The 25,188-nt window shown below is 41.2% G+C and overlaps 1 protein-coding gene across 1 annotated transcript in view; it reads left to right on the top strand.

Annotated features, from left to right (window-relative positions):
• Positions 1–25,188, top strand: part of MGAM2 (maltase-glucoamylase 2 (putative)) — a 97,174-nt gene that overhangs the window by 56,364 nt on the left and 15,622 nt on the right. The window contains exons 28-46 of the mRNA XM_070368840.1: positions 81–249; positions 799–895; positions 1,359–1,471; positions 1,931–2,056; positions 3,612–3,740; positions 5,432–5,539; positions 8,928–8,990; positions 9,809–9,943; positions 11,716–11,800; positions 13,060–13,198; positions 14,516–14,649; positions 14,928–14,962; positions 15,067–15,183; positions 16,341–16,489; positions 16,595–16,679; positions 17,413–17,469; positions 17,873–17,997; positions 19,063–19,151; positions 23,960–24,009. Of these exons, the coding sequence (XP_070224941.1) occupies positions 81–249; positions 799–895; positions 1,359–1,471; positions 1,931–2,056; positions 3,612–3,740; positions 5,432–5,539; positions 8,928–8,990; positions 9,809–9,943; positions 11,716–11,800; positions 13,060–13,198; positions 14,516–14,649; positions 14,928–14,962; positions 15,067–15,183; positions 16,341–16,489; positions 16,595–16,679; positions 17,413–17,469; positions 17,873–17,997; positions 19,063–19,151; positions 23,960–24,009 (2,005 nt within the window). The remainder of the gene's footprint in view (positions 1–80; positions 250–798; positions 896–1,358; positions 1,472–1,930; positions 2,057–3,611; positions 3,741–5,431; positions 5,540–8,927; positions 8,991–9,808; positions 9,944–11,715; positions 11,801–13,059; positions 13,199–14,515; positions 14,650–14,927; positions 14,963–15,066; positions 15,184–16,340; positions 16,490–16,594; positions 16,680–17,412; positions 17,470–17,872; positions 17,998–19,062; positions 19,152–23,959; positions 24,010–25,188) is intronic.

Genomic DNA, 25,188 nt, shown 5'->3' with positions numbered 1-25,188 from the left:
TTCAGAATTGATCCCCATGGAGCTCGTGTTTGTGCTGGCCTGTGTCCAACTCTGAACCAAGGTCTGCTCTCATGTTGCAGTTGGGACTCTCAGCTCCCTGGCTTCACCTTCAGGGACATGTTCCTTTCCATCTCCACACGCCTCCCCTCTCAGTACCTCTATGGCTTTGGGGAAACTGAGCACACAACTTTCAGAAGAAACATAAGCTGGCACACATGGGGAATGTTTGCCCGAGATGAGCCACCAGCGGTAAGCACAGACTAAGATCATCAATATTTTTACTGTATATAAATTTAGTTTAATCCCTGTATATTCTGCTCTCAAATGAAATACACCATATTTAAGGTTTTCTTTCCTTTCTCTGTCTAAACTACCTATTTATATATATTTCCTGTGGACTATGGATTTTTTGTATTTCATAAACTTTTATTTAGTATGTTCTACATGTCAGGCACACATAGAATGAGACAGTGTCTTATTAAGATACTGTCTTTTTCTCCAGATGCTTATAAACTAGTAAAAGAGAGAAAGAGAGAGAGGCAGAAACAATGGTAATGCAGTGTAACCAGTGCTACAATAGGTTTGTATAGTAATAAACAAGGAAGGCAGAGGAGGAGAGGGCACTTGGGTTTTCACTTGGGATGGAAGGAAGGGTCAAGGAAGTCTTCACAAGAGACATGACATTGTACTGAATCTTCAATACTGCGCAGGAGTTTGCTGTTTGGGTTATGATGTGAAAATGATTTCTTGGATTTTCTCTTCTTGATTATCCACCTGCTCTTCCCACAACTCTCCTAGTATAAGAAGAACTCCTATGGTGTCCACCCCTACTATATGGCACTGGAGGAGGATGGCAGTGCCCATGGAGTGCTCCTGCTGAACAGCAATGCCATGGGTAAGACAGATACACAATCCCTGTGTACCACCAGAAACATCTGTGACCACTTGTGGTGATCTGGAATATCAACAGAAATAAGGAAAGTCAAGGGCAAGAGAAATGAGACAGATAAACTCATCTACCATTCATTCATTTATTCAAGTTTTACTAAGAGCACTAGGCCAGGTTTAAGGGGTACAATTTTTACTAAACACAGGGCCTATCTTGTATGACCTTGTTTTACTGTACACTTTAGCTCTTTTTCACAAAGTGATGTAAGATGTTGAGACTGAGATTATGTTTGAGGTACCTGAGTATCCCTCTCTGATTCCACTGCATGGGAAACAGCTTATTAGAGGAGGTGGGCATTAAAATAAGAACATAAGAAAGTGAAAATAGCAAAATGTAGGGCAGAGTCCCTGACTGGGTGATTTATAGTTCCAGGATACTCCTCATCTTCTTTTTTCTTTCTTTTTAACAGATGTGACATTCCAGCCTACTCCTGCCCTGACATACCGCACCACAGGAGGCATTTTGGACTTTTATATGGTTTTGGGGCCAACCCCTGAGCTTGTAACTCAGCAATACACTGAGGTTGGAAGTTATTCTACCCATCAATATATCATCCAATGTTTGCTGGGTATTGCCATGTTCTTAGCACTGAGAAAGGCCATTTCCCCCCACTTAAGACTCTTAGATGTCCCTAGTACATTATTGCTGTCTTTTCTGAAAGTCAGGATTTAGTGTTTAGGGGCTCTACAGACATATTGATATGCCATACTTCTCTTAACTATTTGCCTTTCTGAGAATTTCAAATCAGTGATAATCACTGAGTTCTCAGGTTTCCTAGAGTGGATACTGTTTACAGAGAGACTTTCTATCATTCTGCATCTCTATGGTTAATCCATATTTATTTGACTTTCTTATTTTTCTTGAGTGAGGCCTCTTAGATGAGATAGCTTCATAGAAGAGCTCAAGTTGCTTCAAGTAGAAGCCAATCATCTTTTCTTCCCAAAGAAATGTACTTGAGTCTATTTTTCTTTTTTATTTTAGTTGATTGGTCGGCCAGCAATGATTCCCTACTGGGCCTTGGGATTCCAACTGAGTCGCTATGGATACCAGGATGATTATGAAATCTCCAGTTTGTATGTTGCAATGATGGCTGCTCAGATTCCCTACGTATGATACCCTCATTCAGTCTGTGGTTTAATTAGTGGTGGGAATTTGTGGCTAAGTATAGATTGGAAAATCTTCATAGAAATTCATTCAAGTAGTGATGACTACTTTAGCATGAAGAAAAAATGTAGCTGTGGAGCTAGAAAACATTACCTTTTAAATTCATTTCAGGCAACCCTTTAAAATCAAGGGTTGCAAACTCAGAGTTGCATAAATCCTTCAGCAGTTTGAGGGATGCTTGGGGGATACTGTTCCTGCCTCTTGCCAGGAATATCCTGCAGTAGCCATGGCTGGGCTTTGAGACATGACTTTTGGGACCTGAAAATCATCTCAAGATTATAGCCATTTTAGGAAATTGTACTGGGGCTATTCTTGGAGAGAGTGGATATAAAAGGACAATGTGAATGAAACCAGTTAATACTAAGCGTTCACTTTTTCTTAAACACACACATACACATAAGCATATCCTACAACTACAATCTACCCCCTAGATAAAACTCTGGAAGTGTAGTCATTTGCTGTCAACAGGCAGAATTCCATAAATAGCGTGCTCTTTATCCTCTTGTAATGATCAGTTTCTCATCACGCAGTTGTTTTGCTCTCAATTCACCTCCTAAGGTTTTGGAGGACAATTAATGATTGGCAGCTGAGAATAAAATAAAGCATTACGATATTCTCATCAAAGATAATTTGAAACATTCATCCAGGCTTAATTTTTCTTTTTATAGACTGCTATTTTAGATACTTATTAAACATAAATTAGAAAAGATGGGAAAATTAAAAGATTTTTAAAAATCCATGGATTTACCTCACAGAGACAATTAATGTTAATAATGTATTGATTCATTCTTTCTGAGTTTTGGCCTATGAAAAAAATCTCTCCTCCCTTGAAGAAGTTTTACTTAAAGTCTTAAGGCAATACAGGTGGTTATCACTTTCATCTCCCCACCAGGAACTGAATATTAACCACTTGACATCATTATCCAACAATCAAGGATTAAGTCAATTTCATGTGCCGAAACCTGAGTTGGCGCTTTATAGAGAAGAGAGAAGACAAGGTTCTCACTCCAAGGCTCATCCAGTCAAATGAAAGTGGCAGAAATAAATACATTCTAGAAAACTAGAAAATAATGTAGTTCTAAATGTGAATAAATTCAGTCAAGTTTACTGGAGGGGAGGGGGAAAGACACAGATATGTTTCTCAGGCAAGTATGGCTTTCTACCCTTGAACATTCAACCAGCATTTTGTTTAATAGTCTCACTGAGTTTGAGATCTGAAGACTGGAAAAGACATAAATTGAGGGAAGGAGAGGGAGGAAATACAGTTGGAGGAGCAGAATGAGAAAGAATGGGGACCGGTGAGCTGGATGTAGGGATCAGAAAGCAATTTCAATCAGCAGAATTGAAAAGTCAGTCTAGGAGAGTAACAGAGAAAGATTTCATGGAGGCCTGGTCTGGAGTCTGCAGGCAGCAGGGCCAGAGCCTGGCCAAGCAGTTTGTGTCCCCTGAGGAGCTCCTGCTGCACGGGCCCAAGTATCCTGCTTGCTTCCTTCTACAGGATGTCCAGCATGTCGACATCGACTACATGGACCGGAAGCTGGACTTCACTCTCAGCCCCAGCTTTCAACATCTTGGCCTCCTGATTGAGCAAATGAAGAAAAATGGCACAAGATTTGTTCTTGTTCTGGTAGGTGTTTAGAAAGATTAGATCCTGTTTTCTGCTTCTATAGTTCAAAACTAGTACCGTTGAGGGAATCTGGATGAAAAATACAGAAGACTTCCCTAAACATTTTTTGTAACTTATGAATCTATAATTTTTTAAAGTATTAAAAAGCAAATAAGCAAAGGCAGAATGAATGACAATGGCTTTTAAAGGTGATGGATTGCAATATTTATTTTTCATAACTGTGTTATTGGGAGGTAATTTATTATTACATTCTTTTGGTAGAGTTAGAAAACTGAAATACTAGTTAATAGCCAAAAATACAATAGAGTGTGTAACACTAGATATAGCCTCCAAAAAAAAAAAAAAAAAAGTAAAGAAGAAAGAGAGTGTGTCTCACTGTTTCAGACTATGCCTCAGAGAAAATAGCTGTATCTTAATTTCATTTTTCCCTTAGGTGCTCAAAAACCTTTTAAGTTACCATTACCAATACTCAACAATGGTGAGATTTAAGGGACTTATTTCTTCTTAATTAAATTCACAAACAACTGATTTAAGATCCAGAATATCAGTTTATTATTTCATATTGGGGGCTTACCAGGTGGTACAGTGATAAAGAATCTGCCTGCTAATGCAGGAGACAAGAGGCAATGATTTGATCCCTGGATTGGGAAGATCCCCTGGAAGAGGAAACGGCAACTCACTCCAGTATTCTTGCCTGGGAAATCCCATGGGCAGAAGGAGCCTGGAAGGCTACAGTCCCTGGGGTCACAAAGAGTTGGGCTTGACTGAGCAAGTGAGCACACATTTTACATTGCAAGCTGTATCTTGTCAAACACAGAACTAGTTACCTACAAATGATCCTTCCTTCTAGCTTCCAGAAATTACAGCTTTATTTTCTGACTTTTGTTCATTCATTCATTCAAGTATTGACTAAACATTGGGTCTTTGAAAATCACTCTACTAAAAAATGTATTTATAATCTAAGCGAATAAGATGTCCTTTTTCTTACAGAGATTTTATTCTTTTGGAGGGAGACCCCCAATAAATAAACATTAAAAAAAAGATAGTTTCCGATAGGTAGTGACAATTTCTATGACAGTTGTGAAATATGATGCTATTTAGAGAGCAGTTGAGGCAGGTATGAGATAGATTGAACTGGGAAGGGAACTTGAGATAGACAAGCTGGGTCACAGAATAGAAGAAAGGAATTTCATGTTCTTAAGGACTATTGCCATTACATCGTGGAAACACAGTTAGACTTCTCCACTTGAGAGTAATGTTTTATTAGCCTGGTTTATCTCCAGGAATGGTTTTCAAACTTTAGCATACTTTTTTCCTCAAGAATGTTATAGAGAGGGACCACTGGTGGTCCAGTGGTTAAGACTCCACACTTCAATGCAGGGGGCATGGGTTTGATCCCTGGTTGGAGAACTAAGATCCCACATGCCAGCCAAAAAAATAACAGAATAATGTTATAGAGAAACATCAATATAGTTTTTTGCTCTCAATTATCCATGGGATGTGTGTGTGTGTGTGTCTGTGTGTGTGTGTGTCTGTGTGTGTGTGTCTGTGTGTGTGTGTGTCTGTGTGTGTGTGTGGTGTGTTGTATTTCTCACCATTTCTTTCTGTACTGTGAATTGCTAAAAATTTAGAGAGGAGATTTCTTGGTGATGTTTTTCTCATGTCTGCTGTTTTGAACCCTTTCGCTGCAGGACCCAGCCATTTCTGGCAATGAGACCCAGTATCTCACATTCACCAGAGGGAAGGAAAGTGATGTGTTCATCAAATGGCCAGACAACAGCGATATTGTCTGGGGAAAGGTAAGATTTTGGATAAGGTGCCTGTAATTAATCAGTATCACAATTGATTAAGAGAGATGCAATAACTCTTGGAAAAATATATTGGGTAATTTATAAATTATGAATGAGTAGAAATCTGTCTGATACTGATTAGCTCAATAAACATTAATAAGGCTGAGGTTTCAGGTCTAATCCTCTAAAATATCAGTGAGCCTTGTTTTATTGTCTGGAAGTATTCCAATGACCCACCCCTTATATATGCCAACTGGTCGTTTAACAAAGATAAAGAATCCCTTTGAAAAGGACTTTGAAATCTGTCTCTCAGTCACCCACTCTCATCTTTGACCCAGGATGCTTAATCTGTATCTAAATAAATCACTGAATGCTATGAATTAATCTCCTTCTCTTATCTCCTTTCATTCCCTTTTGTGGCCTCAATCCTCAAACTCATTGTTCGATTCTTAGCAACAAGATTTTAAGTGGACTTCCTGACTCTGGATGACAGTAGCTCTTAGCCAGGGTTGCTCTGTAAATATCCCATGCTGCTTCATCTTGTTGCCAAAATCTTGGCTCCTTGTCTACCGATGCTGAATAGAAATACAGAGACAACATTTGGAGGAAATAGAAAAGATTAGCTTTATTATTTTTACCAGGCAAAAGGGAAAAACAGCGGACCAGTGACTCAACAATTGTGCCCTGCTCTCTTAGGAATAGGGAGAGGTTTTATATCTTCTTGAATGTCTTAAATTTTTTTTTTTTTCTGCTGCAAAGTTTCAAAATGGCCACAGCTGGCATCAGGCAACTCAGCAGCCAAGTCTGGTGTCCCTGAAGTTATCAGCCCAGGACCTTCTTTCTGAAATGGAGAATGCTACAGGGAGTTTTGGAGGAGAAGAATGCCAAGTGTATAATCTATATGGAGTCAGAGAGTAATTAGCTTTGTGAAGGACAAGTCCAGCTACAAGTGTCTGTTAGTTCAGTTCAGTTCAGTCTCTCAGTTGTATCTGACTCTGCAACCCCATGGACTGCAGCACACCAGGCCTCTCTGTCCATCACCAACTCCCAGGGTTTACTCAAATGCATGTCCATTGAGTTGGTGATGCCATCCAACCATCTCATCCTCTGTCGTCCCCTTGTCCTCCTGCTTTCAATCTTTCCCAGCATCAGGGTCTTTTCCAATGAGTCAGTTCTTCACATCAGGTGGCCAAAGTATTGGCATTTCAGCTTCAGCATCAGTCCTGCCAATGACTATTCAGGACTGGTTTCCTTTAGGATGGACTGGTTGGATCTCATTGCAGTCCAAGGGACTCTCAGGAGTCTTCTCCAACACCACAGTTCAAAAGCATCAATTTTTCAGTGCTCAGCTTTCTTTATAGTCCAACTCTCACATCCATACATGACTACTGGAAAAACCATAGCTTTGACTAGACAGACCTTTGTTGGCAAAGTAAGGTCTCTGCTTTTTAATATGCTGTCTAGGTTGGTCATAACTTTTCTTGCAAGGAGTAAGTGTCTTTTAATTTCATGGCTGCAGTCACCATCTGCAGTGATTTTGGAGCCCCCTAAAGTAAAGTCTATCAGTTTCCATTGTTTCCCCATCTGTTTGTCATGAAGTGATGGGACCAGATGCCATGATCTTAGTTTTCTGAATGTTGAGTTTTAAGCCAACTTTTTCATTCTCCTCTTTCACTTTCATCATGAGGCTCTTTAGTTCTTCTTCACTTTCTGCCATAAGTGTAGTGTCATCTGCATCTGAGGTTACTGATATTTCTCCCAGCAATCTTGATTTCAGCTTGTGCTTCATCCAGTCCAGCGTTTCTCATGATGTACTCTGCATTTAAGTTAAATAAACAGGGTGACAATATACAGCCTTGACATACTCCTTTCCCTATTTGGAGCCAGTCTGTTGTTCCATGTCCAATTCTAACTATTGCTTCCTGATCTGCGTACAGGTTTCTCGAGAGTCTGTTAGTAGTAACGGCTAAAGAATAACCAAAACGATTGTAGGCCTGTTTGGCTGGTATGTGCCAAAGGCTGTTCACTTGTTTCTGTTTTGCTGCAACACTCCTGCTCTGGGTTAATGCCCTGTTCAAGTGCCTTTGAATGTTTCCTTCCTAACTTACCCAAATAATACCTGCACTTCAAGGCCAACTTAAATATTCACTCTTAGGAAGCATTCAAAGACCAGCTTTGTTCTCCCTTTTCTATATTGCAACTCTCAGGAAGTGTAACATACAACCTAGTGCTTATGTTCCATCTGTGAACTTGGAGAAAACAAGGACTGTTTCTTACTTAAGGCTCAGCAGATACAGATTATAGAAGTGAGCCTGGCATATAGTAAATGTTCAGTATTTGTGGAATGAATGAATCAATGTATATAGTTGAAAAGTGAAAGTGAAGTCACTCAGTTGTGTTTGACTCTTCGTGACACCATGGACTAGAGCCTATCAGGTTCCTCTGTCCATGGGATATTTCAGGCAAGAATACTGGAGTGAGTTGCCATTTCCTTCCCCAGGATATCTTCCCGACCCAGGGATTGAACCTGGGTCTCCCTCATTGTAGGCTGACGCTTTATCATTTGAGCCATTAAGGAAGTCCAAACTGTATATAGTTAATGTCCTTCTAATTATGGATGAAATTGGTTGATACTATGAATTTTTTAATGCTGTGTATACTTGGGATCCCTAGTAAGTTGTGATACTGCTTAAAAGCATTGAGGCTAAGCGTATGGGTTGTGAACAGAAATCAATCTTATTCCTTTAGAGTACATACACTTAATATGTATTTTTTATAAGGGGAAATTTGTTGTAAGCCTGTGATAGGCAGATCAGCGAAAAAAATCATCATTTGCAAAGTGATTGTACAGAGGATGTGCTTAGAAGGGATTTAGTTAATAACATTCAAAAGTAAAATTTTGAAAACTGATGGAATGAATCAAGAGATCCCAACCTATATTCACCTAACAAAATTTCATATATTCAGACTTTGCAATTTAATTAATGGCAAATATCCCCCAGAATTATATGGAGCTGCGTGTCATTAGGGAGAAGGCAATGGCACCCCACTCCAGTACTCTTGCCTGGGAAATCCCATGGATGGAGGAGCCTGGTAGGCTACAGTCCATGGGGTCGCTGAGAGTCGGACACGACTGAGTGACTTCACTTTCACTTTTCACTTTCATGCATTGGAGAAGGAAATGGCAACCCACTCCAGTGTTCTTGCCTGGAGAATCCCAGGGACGGAGGAGCCTGGTGGGCTACTGTCTATGGGGTCGCACAGAGTTGGACACAACTGACGTGACTTAGCAGCAGCAGCAGGAGCATGTCATTAGAGTCTAACATATGAAACATCTCATGGTCTGTGTGCAATGCCTTTTAAAGGTTTTAATTTTTCTTTTTCTTTTTTTTTCTAGGTTTGGCCAGATCTGCCCAACGTGAATGTGGATGGGTCCCTTGATCACGAAACTCAGGTTAAGGTACAGTAACACATGGATTTTTGTCTACATGGTTCTAAACATCTGGAAACTTATGAGTTTTACCTTGTTGTTTGGTTAAGTAGCTCTGAGTTGAGTATACTTGTCAACAGGTAATTTTCTGGAAGCAAAATTTTCCCCAAATGGAAAACCCAACAGGTAGCTAAACTGGAATTGTATAGAAGGGAATCATGTATGAAAATACCTTTACATGTGCACCTTCAACGGGTTGTATTTTGTTTGAACTTAGTGTTGCTTGAAAAATAATGAAGGAAAGTCTGGAATCTTTCCACTGGCAAGGTTATGAACAGATTGGGTTTTAACGAATCGTCTACATATAGAAGAAAGTGCTGGCCGGTTGAAAGGAGCAATGGCCTTGACTCAGCACTTGATGCCGCATCAGTCTTGGGCTTCCAGCATCCCATCCACACTGCAGCTCACACTTCCCTGCATGGCTGATCTCCTTGATTTGACCAATGGGGAAAAAGCACTGTGCTCTGAAGTTTGACTCTTTAGACACTGACGGTTAATTTTCCTGTTTGTATGATGACATGCCTAATCGTAAAGCGAATCCCATGTTTAAAATGGGACTTAAAGACTATTTAACCTACTAGGAAAAGAGAGAATGGAGTCACCTTCCCTGGTGTGTGTGTGTCCACAGTAAACTCGGTGCAGCTGCAGCCACTGATATGAGATTAGGGGGAACACCGAGTGAGCAAAGCCTTGCACAAATACCTGCTTGTCTCCCCTTCCCGGTCCTCGTGGACCCCCCTTCCCAGACAGGCTGAGACCCCCCATAAGAGCACGTGTCATCCTTACAGTTGTACAAAGCCCACGTTGCCTTTCCTGACTTCTTGCGGAAGAGCACTGCTGCCTGGTGGAAGAGGGAAATAGAAGAGCTCTACAGAAACCCTCGAGAGCCAGAGAAGAGCTTGAAGTTTGATGGACTGTGGATTGTAAGTCATCTTTCATGCCTTTCTTTGAAAATATTAGCAGTCAAAACACAGGGAGATAACTCAGAACCTACTAAAGCAGCAAGCTAGGGCTGGAGGAGTGGAGGAGAGGGATGCTGCTACAGAGCTGAGGTGCTGGGACCACCAGGAAGAGCAGAGAGAATTGTACGTCTGCCCAGGGACATCCTGCCTGGTGGAAGTTGGAGTCCCTGAAGGCAATGAGCCACCGCTCAAGTTGCTGCCTGAAAAAGAAAGAGGGACACATACCTGACTTCTCTTAGCTCCCACCCTCTAACCTCTTGCCAGTGCTTTCCATTGGCCAGACCTACACAGAGGCCAGTGCTAAAGGAGCCCAAGAGCCCATCATGTGATACAGGGCAGGGCCAGGGGTGGGCAAGGCATGGATCAGAGGCAACAGATATTCATCACAGGGCTGGGAAAACTCTGGCTTCAAAGGTCCATTCCAATGCTTGCTATGCTTGTTGGTTGGGCTTAAGAGCAGGGCTTCCTGAGATGTCTCTGGGACACACATTCAAAGGCTCCTCTATTGGTATTTTTCTAGGAGTGGGAAGCATATCAGTGCCCCAGTTTCCTCCTCCACTGTGCATATTCCAGGTCATCTCTGGAGCTGGAGGTGACCTGGAGCAGAGCTTCTCCAGTCTGAGCCAGGCTGAAAGAAGTTTGCCATTGACCCAGAGACAAACCTCTCAGCCCACTGGTGGCCCTGGGGCTTCCCTGGCCACCACCAGGATAGGCAGACCCAGAGCAGGTGCACAAAAGGACACAGATTAACCTAAACTGTGAAGAGATGGGGGGAGCCCTGAGGAACACAGATCCCAACAGCTGTGTGGTATTTGTTCCACTGCGAGAAAGGTGTAGCTGAATAACTCCAGTAGCCAAGAGTCCTCCCAAACAGCTTGCCTTTGCATTTTAGTGTGTCCTACTTAAGATCACCAGGGGCTTCCCTGGTGGCTCAGACAGTAAAAGTGTCTGCCTGCAATGTGGAGACCTGGGTTCGATCCCTGGGTCAGGAAGATCCCCTGGAGAAGGAAATGGCAACCCACTCCAGTACTCTTGCCTGGAAAATCCCATGGATGGAGGAGCCTGGTGGGCTACAGTCCATGGGGTCACAAAGAGTCGGACACGACTTCATTTTCACTTTCACTTAAGATCACCTAATATACAATATTTTAAGTTTTCCATTGGTAATGTAGGCTGTGAATATTCACCTCCGGAACTGCTATTTCTTGCATTTAAGTAATAGATCCCTACAAGTATTATTTGATTTCTAGATTTGTTTCTGAGTTAACTTTTTAGGACGGTATCTACTGTAGAAAGTTAGAGCTTTCTCCTGGTTTTAGGTCTATGCTGATGTCAGAATCAATAATCTAAACTATTGATAATGAGGAGATTATGATAACCATTAGCCATGGATAAAAAGTGAGTCATCCACACATAGAAAAGATGGGCTTGTGTGGGGAGATGAATCAAAAGGAGATTTACTTAGGTCATGATTCCAGCCCAATTTCAGTATTTTGTCACTATAAGGCAATCCTCACAAGTCTAAAAATGCCAAGTAAACAAGAGGTTTAACACTCTTCTTAAACAAAAATGATTTCTTAGAATCCTTTTGGGTTGGGATTACACAGAGTCAGTGATGCAACTAGCTGTCGTAAATTTGACCTCGTCTCCGTGAGGTCAGTGTCATCTGTAGGAAGGTCCATGCTGCCTCTGACCCACAGAATTTTTTTTTTTTTTTTGCTATCTCATTGCAGAACATGAATGAACCATCGAACTTTGTAAATGGATCTGTCAGGGGCTGCAGTGATGAAATTCTTAATAATCCACCCTATGTGCCATGTATGTAAAATGATGTCTTCACCAAATTACTTCTCTGCTCAAAAGCCTTGCAAATTTTCCTGTTATTGTCAAAGTAAAGCCTAATTTTGGCAAGAAAACACTTTTAAATCTGACATAAAATCCCAAATAGAATAACTTTGAATAAGTGCAAATAAACAACTAATCAAGCATAGCAATAATAGCATGATGTGGTATGAAAAAAACCAAGCAATGATGTGCATCTGATTATAGTGATGAATATGAACTGGTAACTGAAACTCCAAATCACCCCCTGCACACCACACACACCATACATACATACCACACATTACACTGCACACACACCACACATGCACACATACAGACATGTCACACACCACGCACATCACACACACTGCAACATACTACACATACACCGCAAAGACACACATATACACATACCACACACACACACACACACACCCGACATACACACTTCCCTCTTTTGATTAGATGATGGAAATCTAGTTCTGTCACTCCTTCTGCCCGTGTTCACAGAACCTACATGAAAGATATTCCTTGTTTGTCCCGTGGTAAAACCAGAAACAGAATATCAATGGACCTTGGGTTTAAAGGTGTCTTAGGAGTTGAACACCTTACAGGTTGAACTCTTTGCTTACCTTGAACTCGTACCTTACTTGAACTCTTGCCTAGGGGAGGAAGTGACTCACTTTATTGGGACATGAGCACTGTCCCAGTAATTCGTGGACTCCACATTTCCTGAATTGTGGGTCACTGCTAGGCTTCCTATGGCTCACTAGCTCCTTCCTTCCTTCCTCTCTCCCTCCCTCCCTTCTTTTCTCCTTTCTTCCTTTCTGCCTTTTTCTCCTTCTTTCCTTAATTTAGTATCTGTGTATCAGATAAGTGATGACAAATCAGAAAGCTTTAGCCGTATTAGTGCAGTGATGAAATAGGATCTGTTCCCTTGAGAACATTACCATCTAGTGGAAGAGACGATCATAACCACAGAGGGGTTTATTGTGTCCTAACTGGGCTATGGCAGCCCCCTGTAGCTATTGGAGTCGGAGCGAACAGAAGAGTGCCCTTCCTGGCTCCATACCCTGTCCTTACCTTTCATTAATTAAGCAGCCACAGGACCCTGATAACAAAAAATTCTTAAAACTGGAGCTGTTATTGGTAACAAGGTTGTTGGCTGAAGTCGAGAAATATGAAGATGATGGGCATTTCTGGTGAATGTGCAAATCAGGTTTTGTAAGAATTAACTCTGCATTTCCTCCCAGACTTGGAGTCCCGGGACCGGGGCCTGAGCAGCAGGACCCTGTGCATGGAGAGCCAGCAGGTGCTGCCCGATGGCTCACCGGTGCGCCACTACGATGTGCACAGCCTTTATGGCTGGGCCCAGACCAGACCCACGTACGAGTGAGTGTGCTTCTGTCATTGGCCAGCAAGACAATTTTCATTTCTTCCCATGGCTGTAAATGTCTAGAGTTCTGACACAGTCAGAGACAAAGTTCTTTGCATCTCGGGCATCCACCCTTATTCTATGTGTATGTGCTAAGTCACCTCAGTCATGTCCGACTCTGCAACCCTATGGACTGTAGCCTGCCAGGCTCCTCTGTCCATGGGGATTCTCCAGGCAGGAAGACTGGAGTGGTTGCCATGTCCCCCTCCCCGGGATCTTCATAGAACCTGCATCTTCTATGACTCCTGCATTGCAGGAGGATTCTTTACCACTGAGCCACTGGGGATACCCCTGCCTTATTTCTTGCCTTCATTACCTCTCACTGGGGTGTGTGTGTGTGTGTGTGTGTGCCCATGCATGCCCACACATCCCTGTCCACTTTTGGACTCGTGTGAAATATTGGCAGTAACCTAAATGGATTCGTTTCCCCTATAGCTAGCTTCTTTTCCTGGCATCACTTACTGAATACTTTATCTCTGCCTATTGATGTGATGCTTTCTTTAGCAAATATTTGGATTACATCACACATCAGCATCTATCAATAGATTTTCTCTTTTGTTCCACTGATTTTTCTCTCATACCTTGTTTTCATTTTTGGGCTAAAGCATTTTACAGAAGACTGACCTTCCATTGATAAATATTTAAACATCTTTTATGTGTATTTGTCCCTCTATGCAAAGTTTTTCTTGCGTTTTGAGGATTAGCCTAGTAGACAGCATATTACCAAAGGGAGCTGTAGTTGTATATACTTTTATTTGGGTGCCAGATCTACCTCTTTGCTCTTTAAATGACTGACAAATTATCTCTCTTCTTTGAGTCTCAGTTTCCTGACAGTAAAAGGAGGCCAGGGTTGTGAGACTGCACACGTGAACATGACCGGTACAATACCTGGGGTAGAGTAATTGTTCTATGAATACCTTACACCCCAGCCCTCCTCATACCTAGAAATAGACAGCTAATTAATTTTTTTAAAGAAAAGAAATCCACATATTGTTAATCAACTATATTCCAAAATAAGATAACATTTTTTAATTAAAAAATTTTTTTAAAAGAAAAAGGAATCCATATTTTAGTTGACGCTCTATCTGCAGTTGTTCTGCTGGGAAGTTGATTGGGACTCAGCATTACTTAAATAGCAGATGCTTTCTGGTTCAAAATGGAGCAGCACTCTGCTGCCTTACACTCCAGGCTGCAGCTACTCTTTATGCTAAAGTTCCTCAACTGTCCAGCCTCAAATTCACCCTCAGCTCACCCCCTTGTCCCTCTCTGAGCAGAGCTGTGCAGGAGGTGACGGGACAGCGAGGGATCGTCATCACTCGCTCCACTTTCCCTTCTTCTGGCCGCTGGGGAGGACACTGGCTGGGCGACAACAGGGCCGCATGGGACCAGCTGAAGAAGTCAATCATTGGTGTGTGGGCTCTCATCCTGGGGCCTCTCCAGGTGGGGAGGGGACTGGAGTGCTCTTCAGTGGGGTTGGTCATGTCTAATCATCGTCCATGCAGTCAGTGAAAGCCACGGGAGCTGAGTGCTCTCTGTGTGTGTGAGTTTTAATGCACACCCGTCTTTTGACGTTTTCACCACGAGGGGCTCAGAGCTTCCAAATGTGGAACAGAAGAGACAGGTCAAACCTACCCTTCCCACGGTCTGCTCTCCTGTGTCCAATGCAGCTGTATCTTCTCCCTACAGGCATGATGGAATTCAGTCTCTTTGGAATCTCTTATGTAAGTCCTACTGAGGCTATGATGAATCCCCTAGTTCAGATTTCAGTGTGTCTGAAACCCACAAAGTCCCACCTAAAATATGCTCTGATTTTGCATCTTCTCAGACAGGAGCAGACATCTGTGGATTCTTTGGAGATGCTGAGTATGAGATGTGTGTTCGCTGGATGCAGCTGGGGGCATTTTATCCATTTTCCAGGAACCACAACACATTCGGGACCAGGGTGAGGGAAGCGGGTTACGGTGTGGGTGTTTCGTGTCCTCACATCACAACTTCCTCTTATAATTTTATTTGTGTATTTGTTTATTTTTGGCTGTACTGGGCCCTCATTGCCGTGTGGACTTTTCCTCTAGTTGCGGCGAGGAGGGCCTAGTCTCTAGTTGCCGTGTGCAGGCTTCTCATTGCGGTGGCTTCTGTTGTTGTGGAGCACGGGCTCTAGGGCTTGTGGGCATTAGTGGGTGCAGCAGCTTGGCCTGTGAAGTCTTGGCTCCCGGGCTCTAGAGCACGGGCTCAATAGCTGTGGTGCACCGGCACAGATGCTCTGCAGCATATGGGATCTTCCCAGATCAGGGATTGAATTGTGTCTCCCAAACTGGCATGTAGATTCTTTACCACTGAACCATCAGGGAAACCCCACCACTTCTTAATGCTCAAGAACATCGTACTTATTTGTATGATGAAAAATTATAAAATCACCAGCAACTCCATTGCTTGGAAAATCCACAGAGTTCAAAAGCCCAGAGTACCAACCATTTTTCAAGAATATACTTGTTCCCATCTCTTGGGTTATTAATGCCTATGAGGAGAAATGTTTATGGCTCCCTATGGAACCGAAATAAAAAGAGGCTCCCTTTGCTTTTAGAAATGATGGGTTTGTATTTTACTTAAATCTCACTGAGTTATGTCAGTGCTGCATGGAGACCCATTTCTCTCTACACATGTGCAGGGCCAAGGCTAGACCCCATCCTGAAGGGTTCATGAAAAAAAAAAAGGAAGCAAGAAACTCCAGTTTATAAAGATGGCAGATGGAGGGAAAGAGGAAGCTAGAAGTTAGAGGAAAAAGGATGTGTAACCTACATATGGGATATGTGCCTGTGAGTGCATGCTTAGTCACTAAATCTGACTCTTTATGAGCCCATAGACTGTAGCCTGCCAGGCTTCTCTGTCCATGGGATTTCCCAGGCAAGAATACTGGAGTAAGTTGCCATTTCCTTCTCCAGGGGTTACTCCCAGATTAGCGATCAAACTCATGTCTCCTGTATTGGCAGGGGGATTCTTCACCACTGAGCCACCAGGAAAGCCCATATGTGTGTGCTGGTCCTTTTCTCATACTGCTAGGAAGGAGGAGGTAACCTTCCACCTGCTCCTTTACCCTTTTAGAGACAAGATCCTGTGGCCTGGGACTCAGACTTTGAGATGTTCTCAAGAAAAGTTCTCCAGACCAGATATACTCTGCTGCCCTACCTCTATACTCTGATGCATAAGGCTCACGCTGAGGGCAGCACTGTGGTCCGACCCCTTCTCCATGAGTGAGTAGAGCTGGCTTCCCCAAGTGACAAGTCTGGGATGTCTTGGGAATAACCCTCTGCAACCGTCATAACAAAACAGGCGTACTTTTCACATTTTTTCCTAAGGTTTACAGAGGAACGTACAACATGGGATATAGACCATCAGTTCATGCTGGGCCCTGCCGTCTTAATTAGCCCCGTGCTGGAAAATGTAAGTTTTCCACTGTGGCTCAGATACCCTCCAATCATATCATCTAAAGAACAGGAAGGGCGTTTTATGATCTTTCTGGGTTTTTTTGGCTGTGCTAGGTCATTGTTGTTATGTGGGCTTTTCTCTAGTTGTGAGCGGCGCCCACTCTCCAGCTGTGCTGTGAGGGTTTCTCATTGTGCTGGCCTCTCTTGTGGAGCACGGGCTTTAGGACACGTGGGCTTAGTAGCTGGGCTCCAGAGCACGGGCTCAGTAGCTGTGGCGCACAGACTGAGTTCCTCTGTGCTTAGTGGCAAGTGGGATCTTCCCTGACCAGGCATTGAACCGGTGTCTCCTGCATTGTCAGATGGATTGGATTCCTTATCCCTGAGCCACAGGGTAGCCCTACAGGTTGTCTTATCCAGCTCACTGTTTTCAGGCAAATGCATTTCTAGAACGTCTAAGGGAGATCTTGATTGTTTTTCAAGATCTCCATTAATGGAAACTTTACCCCCACGAAGGATTCTCATTTTGGTGTCTTGTCATGTTGCATCCTTGCAAAATCTACCTTTTCATAAATGTTATGTTTCTTTGTGTTTAAAGAAGAATTTCCTAGGATCTTTCTCAATAAAACCTTTCCAACTCTTAAAGTCATTAATCAAGTTCCCTTTTTAATCTTATTTCTACAGAGATAATTTTAAAAATTAAAAGTAAATTATTGGCATATTCGTAACGACATGTTGATTTTGTGTTTCAGAATACTTTTCAGGTCCAGGCTTACTTTCCCAGAGCCCGTTGGTATGACTATAGCACGGTAAGAACTAATGTTATTTCTGGACCTGGGTTAGTCCCTGCAGGCAGAGAGAGGGGCCTGGAACTTTCTCCTGACTTCCAAGCACATATTTTCTAAGGCAGTAAGTTTCAGTCTTTCAGCCATGCAAAGTTTGCTTAAATAAAAGTATCCATAAAACCATAAATAGTAGAAAATCTGATGCCTATGTTACACTGACTCCTCCCCAACCACCTACCTTTTCTGGACAATACAGAGAAAAAGGCTAGATTTTTAGAGGTTTTAGCAAAGCTGAAAACCAGAGATTTCCTGCTTCGATTTGCAGTATTTTGCTGATTTTCTTGGAAAGGAAGGATTTGTGATAAAGCAGGCACTGATTTCATCTATTTTTCTGGTCATCATTCCTTGCCTATTTTCTCCCTTCTAGGGATCTGGCAATGAATCAACAGGTGAGTGGAAAGTCCTGGAGGCTCCCCTGGACCATATCAACCTTCATATCAGAGGAGGCTACATCCTGCCTTGGCAAGAACCTGCGATGAACACTTACTCCAGGTAAGGGAGAGGTGGTGTTTGTTGGCCTCACTTTCCCATAATGAGGCAGCCTTTTAGGAAGTGGCCCACCTCAACGGAGGATAAACTAAATATGAACAGTTTCATTAATCTGATTCTGAGAGTACCTTCCAAGAGGGATCTGGGGGAGAATGAGTTCATGAAGTCAGTCTTGGGGAGAACTTTTATCTGTTACAGAAACTACAGAGCTTCTGTGTCAAAGGTTTAAGGTATGTTTTCCCGAGGGTAGCATCATGTACCTTTCTCCACAGTATTTAAAAATTCGGGAATAGGAGTGAGCTCTTTGATTTGTGATGTCTACCCAGAGTTTTAGTACTTACCCTGAGGTCTACTTTGGTGAACTCAAGAGAAATTATACACACACACACACACACACATACACACTACACAAAATAGAACATGTTATGTCAAGGGAGACGTACATAACAAGAGTAGTAACCACTCAGAGAGGGAAGTTAGCTTTCACTCTTGTGCTATAAAAATCATGGTTTCAGCTCTGGGCTGAGTCTTGAATAATAGAATTTGAATGTATGAAAACAAGAGAAAGGGATATACTGGGAGGATTAAAGAACTAAAGGTGAAAAATGAGCTTAATTTGGAGGACAGTAAACCATTCATGCTGAGTTTAACTGGAGCACTGATAAAGAAGATAAAGTAAATAAAAATCAAGCTGGTTAGTATCAGGCCATGGAAAGTTGTGAATGCAGGAGAAGTGCACTGCATTGTTTTCTACAGCAATCTGGAAGCTACTAAATGATTGTTTTTCTGTGGGGGGAGAAGCTTCTTATATTACTTATAATATGTATGTAAGTAACATGTATGTATTTGATTTTTGGAGATTAAAGTTGTATTGAATGTTTCATTAAAATATAAACATTTTATTCTGTTAGCTTTTAAATATATTTTATTTGATCTCATCTGTTTTTAGAATTTTAGGTGTATTTTTAATGCATTTACTTTTTTTCTGGATGACTATAAATTTTCAAAAGAAGCTATCTTCATCCTTACAACCTGCAGTCTATAGAAAAATAACTTCTCTTTTAATAGCCGACAGAAATATATGGGATTGATTGTTGCTTTGGATGATAATGGGAGAGCTGAAGGTCAGCTGTTCTGGGATGATGGACAAAGCATTGGTGAGTAGGAACTTTCCTGGGTCCACATACAGCATTCAGGAAAGCCATACATGGAGGCTCAGGATATAATTGGCATGAACTGAAAACCTGTTTCTATTACTACTATTAATAAAGCGGTGGTGTTGGGAGGATTTTTGCAACTTTTGTTTCTCATATATATTATGCTGTAATTGTAATAGAAGGGTATAGGGTCCCCAGCTTTGTAAGATCATAAATTTGATATTATAGATTCAGCTGGGGGACTTAATCTCCCTATAACTTTCTCGCTCTGATAAGAGTGTTACTGCAAATATCAAGCTGACCATCCACTCTCATAGATCTGCCTCTATTTGGGCCAAACATCTAGAACCAGGCACCCTTTGCCTCCAAAGTGGTGGCTCAAACAGTAAAGAATCTACCTGCAATGCACGAGACTGGGTTTGATCCCTTGGTTGGGAAGACCTCCTGGAGAAGGAAATGGCAACCCACTCTAGTATCCTTGCCTGGGAAATCCCATAGACAGAGGAGCCTGGCAGGCTACAGTCCAGGGTTTCAAAGAGACAGACATGACTGAGTGACTAACACTTTTTTAACACAGGCCCACTCAGGAAACATATTAGAGCTTAGAAAATTTCTTAGTGTCTCAGAATTTGGGAATTAAAGTTGTCAAAAGAATAATTATGTCAATGAAATATTGCTTTGTGTACTTTTTCTTCCCAGTCTAGGAACACAATAGTTCTATCTTAGATAATTGGTGCTTGCCACTATAACTGGAATACCCTCTTCCTCAGGCATTGTTGTAGATTTACAATCTCTCACCAACTGATGTCCGTTTTCCAATACTTTATTACTGTGGACCAGAACATTCTAATCTTGTAACAGGTAGCAGTTACTGAATTTATAGTTGTTTTTTTTTTTCAATAAAATAAAACATTTTTTCTTTATTTACAAAGTAAAATATTTCTAAAGGTTTCCTCCTTTTGATTTTATTCATTACATATTATTATTAAAGAAAACATTTTAGAGATTAAAAATTAGAAAAAAATTAAAACCAGTTAATATTTTTGCAGTAGCACCTTTTGCTTTCATTTTACTTAAAATAATGGTTAACTTCAGTAATGCTGAAACTATGCATGCTCAGTCGCTTCAGTCGTATCCAACTCTTTGCAACCCTATGGACCATAACTCCTCAGTCCATGGGATTCTCCAGGCATTAATTCTGGGGTGGGTTGTCATTTCCTCCTCTGGTTGAAAACATGAAGTGAAGTGAAGTGAAGTGAAGTCGGTCAGTCGTGTCCAGCTCTTTGCGACCCTGTGGACTGTAGCCTATCAGGATCCTCCATTCATAGGATTTTACAGGCAGGAGTACTAGAGTGGGTTGCCATATTTAATTTGTGAATCCTGTTTCTTTGCACTTAAAAATAATGACACAAATATGTCTAGATATTATTTTATATACCTTATCAATATCACACCTTATGATTATCACATTGCATTGAAAGGATATTCCATAATTTATCTTTCTGTAGTTATTCCCTGTGCAGGATGTTTTCAGTTTTTATTGTTATAAAATAACAGAATTGAATATTAACATTTGTTTGTAGTTCAGATTAGTTCCATAGGGTAGATTCCTAAAAGTAAAATTATTGCTTTCTAATTAACTTGATACACCTACACACAGCGTATCCATTTTACAGTTCTATTAATACATGTTTTGACAAATGTATACAATTGTGGTTTGCTACTATCACAATAAATATGTAGAATATTTTCGTAAACACAAAGCCCTTCTACTTCTTTCCAGAAAACTGCCCCCCACTCCCAGTTTATATTTCCAGTCTCTGACAACCGCTGATCTGCTTTCTGACGTTATGAATTAGATTTGTCTTTTCTAGGTTTTATATAAATAGAATCCCACAGTTTGTCCTCTTTGTGTTTAGCCTCTCCCACCTAGCAAAATATTTTTAAGGATTCATCCATTTTATTGCATATAAGAGTTCATTACTTTTGACTCCTGAATAATCACCTTGTGGGAGTACCACAATTTATCCATTTACTTACTGATAAACATATTAGTTGTTTCATATCTTTTACTATTACCTATAACCTGCCATAGCATATTCAAAAGCAGAGACATTACTTTGCCAACAAAGGTTCGTCTAGTCAAGGCTATGGTTTTTCCTGTGGTCATGTATGGATGTGAGAGTTGGACTGTGAAGAAGGCTGAGTGCCAAAGAATTGATGCTTTTGAACTGTGGTGTTGGAGAAGACTCTTGAGAGTCCCTTGGACTGCAAGGAGATCCAACCAGTCCATTCTGAAAGGAGATCAGCCCTGGGATTTCTTTGGAAGGAATGATGCTAAAGCTGAAACTTCAGTACTTTGGCCACCTCATGCGAAGAGTTGACTCATTGGAAAAGACTCTGATGCTGGGAGGGATTGGGGGCAGGAGAAGAAGGGGATGACAGAGGATGAGATGGCTGGATGGCATCACTGACTCGATGGACGTGAGTCTGAGTGAACTCCTGGAGTTGGTGATGGACAGGGAGGCCTGGCGTGCTGCGATTCATGGGGTCGCGAAGAGTCGGACACGACTGAGTGATTGAGCGACTGATCTGATCTGATCTGATACACCCCCACCCTTTACCCACTAGATGCTAAAACACTGTTTGCAACTCCAAAATGTAACAACCAATGGGTCTCTAGATAATTGCTACATGTTTCACCAGCAGAATTGCTGCTGGTTGAGAACCAATGTTTTAAGCGAATCTGGAATCCTTTCCAGCTTCCCTGATGGCTCAGTGGTAAATAATCCTCCTGCCGGTGCAGGAGACACGGGCTTGATTCCTGGATTGGGAAGGACATGGCAACCCACTCTAGAATTCTTGCCTGGAAAATCCCGTGGACAGAAGAGCCTGGCAGGCTACCATCCACGAGGTTGCAAAAGAGTCGGACATGACTTAGCAACTAAACAACAAGAATCCTTTTATACCGCTTGAGCTGATTAAGACTAGATGATTAATATCATATTGGGTTTATAGCACCAAAGTTAGTATGTAAAATCAGCTTACTATGAGCAATATGTTTCCAAAATAGGAGGGAAAAAACAATTTTATATAAAACTTTGTTGTTGTTTAGTCGCTAAGTCACGTCTGACACTTTTTGTGACTCTATGGGCTGTAGCCCGCCAGGCTCCTCTGTCCATGGGATTTCCCGGGCAAGAATACTGGAGTGGGTTGCCATGTCCTTCTCCAATAAAGCTTTAGGTTCCTACAACAAATATATTCTAGCCCTAAAGTTAAAAATTAATACTCCCAGCAAGTTTTAAACTTTTTACACTGTTTAAGGTCTATGCAGAAGCACTTTTCCCTTTTTTGCCAGCCCTAGAAATTAAAATTTAAAATATGAAGATACAAGTATAGATTTAATTTAATTTTTCTCTTAACTGTTTGTAATTATTTTTAAAAATTTACTTAGATTTAAGGAGATTCAATAGTTAGCTCAAAGTTAATCTTAAATAGCTTATATGAACAGAATCTCATTCTTTAAAAATTTTATATTAAAACTGCTAAAATAGGCTATGGTGTTTTCTTATGCTCACTTTCTAGCCAAAGTTCAGTTTTAAAATACGGGTTTACAAGTGTTCATTTCCACAAGAGTGGAGTTAATTTAAAAAACAAAGACTATTATTGGGTTCAGGGAGAGACTATGTTGGCATATTAATTAGAGATGAAATGTTGACTAGGGCCAAGAATAAAACATGAAATGAAACTGACTTTTACGAAACAGGCGTTTAGCCACATAAGGAGAATGAGTAAAGCAGATATCAACTAAAGAGGCTAAAAATCTTGAACATCATGATGAGATATTGAAATTTAATATACTTTATCACTGGTGATTTTGAAAGGACTAGATTCAGTGGGGGAAAACAAAAGAAACACAGGAGCTGAAGAGTGGTGGATATACGGTTGAATTACGAGTTGAACACACAGATGTAACAAGCTGAGGCCGGAGGCCTTAGGATCTGGAACACTGTGGAAGGATGAGCTAAGAGTAGGGAGAGAGGAACTAGGAAGGTAGAGATGATGATGACTTCGATGATGATTGTAAACAACAAATTTTGAGCACTTATCAACACAAGTGGCATGTTGTAGACCTCATTGCCTTGAGCTGGGTATTATTAGCATCTCCAGTCTACAGATGATGAAATGTTAAGTAATTTGCCAGAGTTTTCACAATAATACAAAAGTGGAAATTTGAATCTATGTCAATTTCACTTGAGAGCACAAATTCCTAACCAATCTCCCCAACTCTAAGCCTTTATCATCACAGCCATGTGAATTCTCATGGCTATGTGCTTGCTGTGCGTTAGTTGCTCAGTCGTGTCCCACTCTTTGCGACTGCATGGACTGTAGCCTGCCAAGCTCCTCTGTCCAGGCAAGAATTCTGGGGAGTGGGTAGCCATTCCCTTCCCCAGGGGATCTTCCTTACCCAGGGATCAAAGCCAGGTCTCCTGTACTGCAGGCAGATTCTTTGCTGTTGCAATCAGTAGCCTCCATGCTTTTTCACCTATGGTGTCTATTAACCAGATTCTCTTGTATTTGCAATCTCCTGATGCTCACCTCAAAAATACCCTCTTCCATAAGTACATCCCCACACTAACCTGGGGCGAAATATTCCCTCAGCTACTATCTTTAGTGCTGCTCTACAGAGGTCACGATTTATGGATCAGTACTTGTGATCCCAATGAAATATTTTCTGACTGCATGAAAGATTATCTGTTATTGTTGAAACAATGAGCAGTTGCTTATTCTTTTTTTCTTGCTTGCAGATACCTTTGAAAATGGAAACTATTTCTTGGTAAACTTTACAGCAGCTCAGGTAAGACAGTTTTATTGAATTTTATAAATCCTTTCCCAGTTAGCTACAGAGTAAATGTAATCAGTGAACCGTAACATATCCCACATCTTCCTGCCTTTACATTTATAAATCAGATCTACTGACATTAAAATAAGGAAGAAACAGTTCTTATTTTGACAATTGCCCAGTATACCATCACTCTATTAAAAAAATTGTTATTCATTTTTTTAATGGGGAAAAAAATGAGTCCTTGAATATATGACATATTTATAGGAAATGAGACACTTTCTGGCTGATAAAAATTTGAAGGATAAATCCTAGATGGCTATCTGTTGCACAAAAATGGTGCATAAAAAACAACCTCATAACTTCAGCAGCATGTAGTAATTAATGCTTATTTAGCTTATAACTTTGCAGTGCTTAGGTGATCTAAGCTGGGCTTGGCTGATCTTGGCTGGCTCACATTCATCTACAATCAGTCATGGGAATGTCAGTTTGCTCCGGTGATCACATATCTGGAGGGGGTGGTCACATGTTGGAGGTCAGCTGCTCTTGGATGATCTAAGATGGTCTTACAGGCAGGTCTGGGCATGACATTTCCATGATTATGAAAGAGGGCAAAAATAGAGGTGGAAAAACCTGTGTGAGGGCTTTCTGAAATCTCCATTTGTATTAAGTTGTCAATAGGCAAAGTCATATGGCTAACCCCCACAGAGGTGGGATACAATGCCTCATCCAGAGAGGGAGGTCATTGCACAATTGCATGGAAAAGAGTATAGACTGGAGGTCATAAGACAATCAATCTACTAGGCATGTTAAATGATTCCATGGATAATCCACATAGTTTTAATTACAGTAGGAGGATCATTCTCTATCAAACCTATAATCTGCTTCTCTCTAATTTTTACTTGTGGACTTAACTAAGGAATAGTATAACATAAGTCTATTGTGTTTTTTCTACATAACAGTGCTTCAAGTGTTTGAAGGTATCTGTCACATATTCCTTCTGTCTTCTTGGAATTATATATCTCCAGGCTAACGTCATACTTCCTCTGTTTTGTGCCTACACTGGTTTCCAGATAAGCTTATTCTCTTTGGACTACAATTAGTCTAGATTTCTCTTAAAGCGTGGTCCCAGGATTGAGAGATTATCTTAGAGCTGCACTCTAGTATGCAATGATAGTCACTAGTCTCATGTGG

Source organism: Bos mutus, chromosome 4, assembly GCF_027580195.1.
Source record: "Bos mutus isolate GX-2022 chromosome 4, NWIPB_WYAK_1.1, whole genome shotgun sequence".
Lineage (NCBI taxonomy): Eukaryota > Metazoa > Chordata > Mammalia > Artiodactyla > Bovidae > Bos > Bos mutus.
This window is presented reverse-complemented; position numbering and strand designations above follow the sequence as displayed.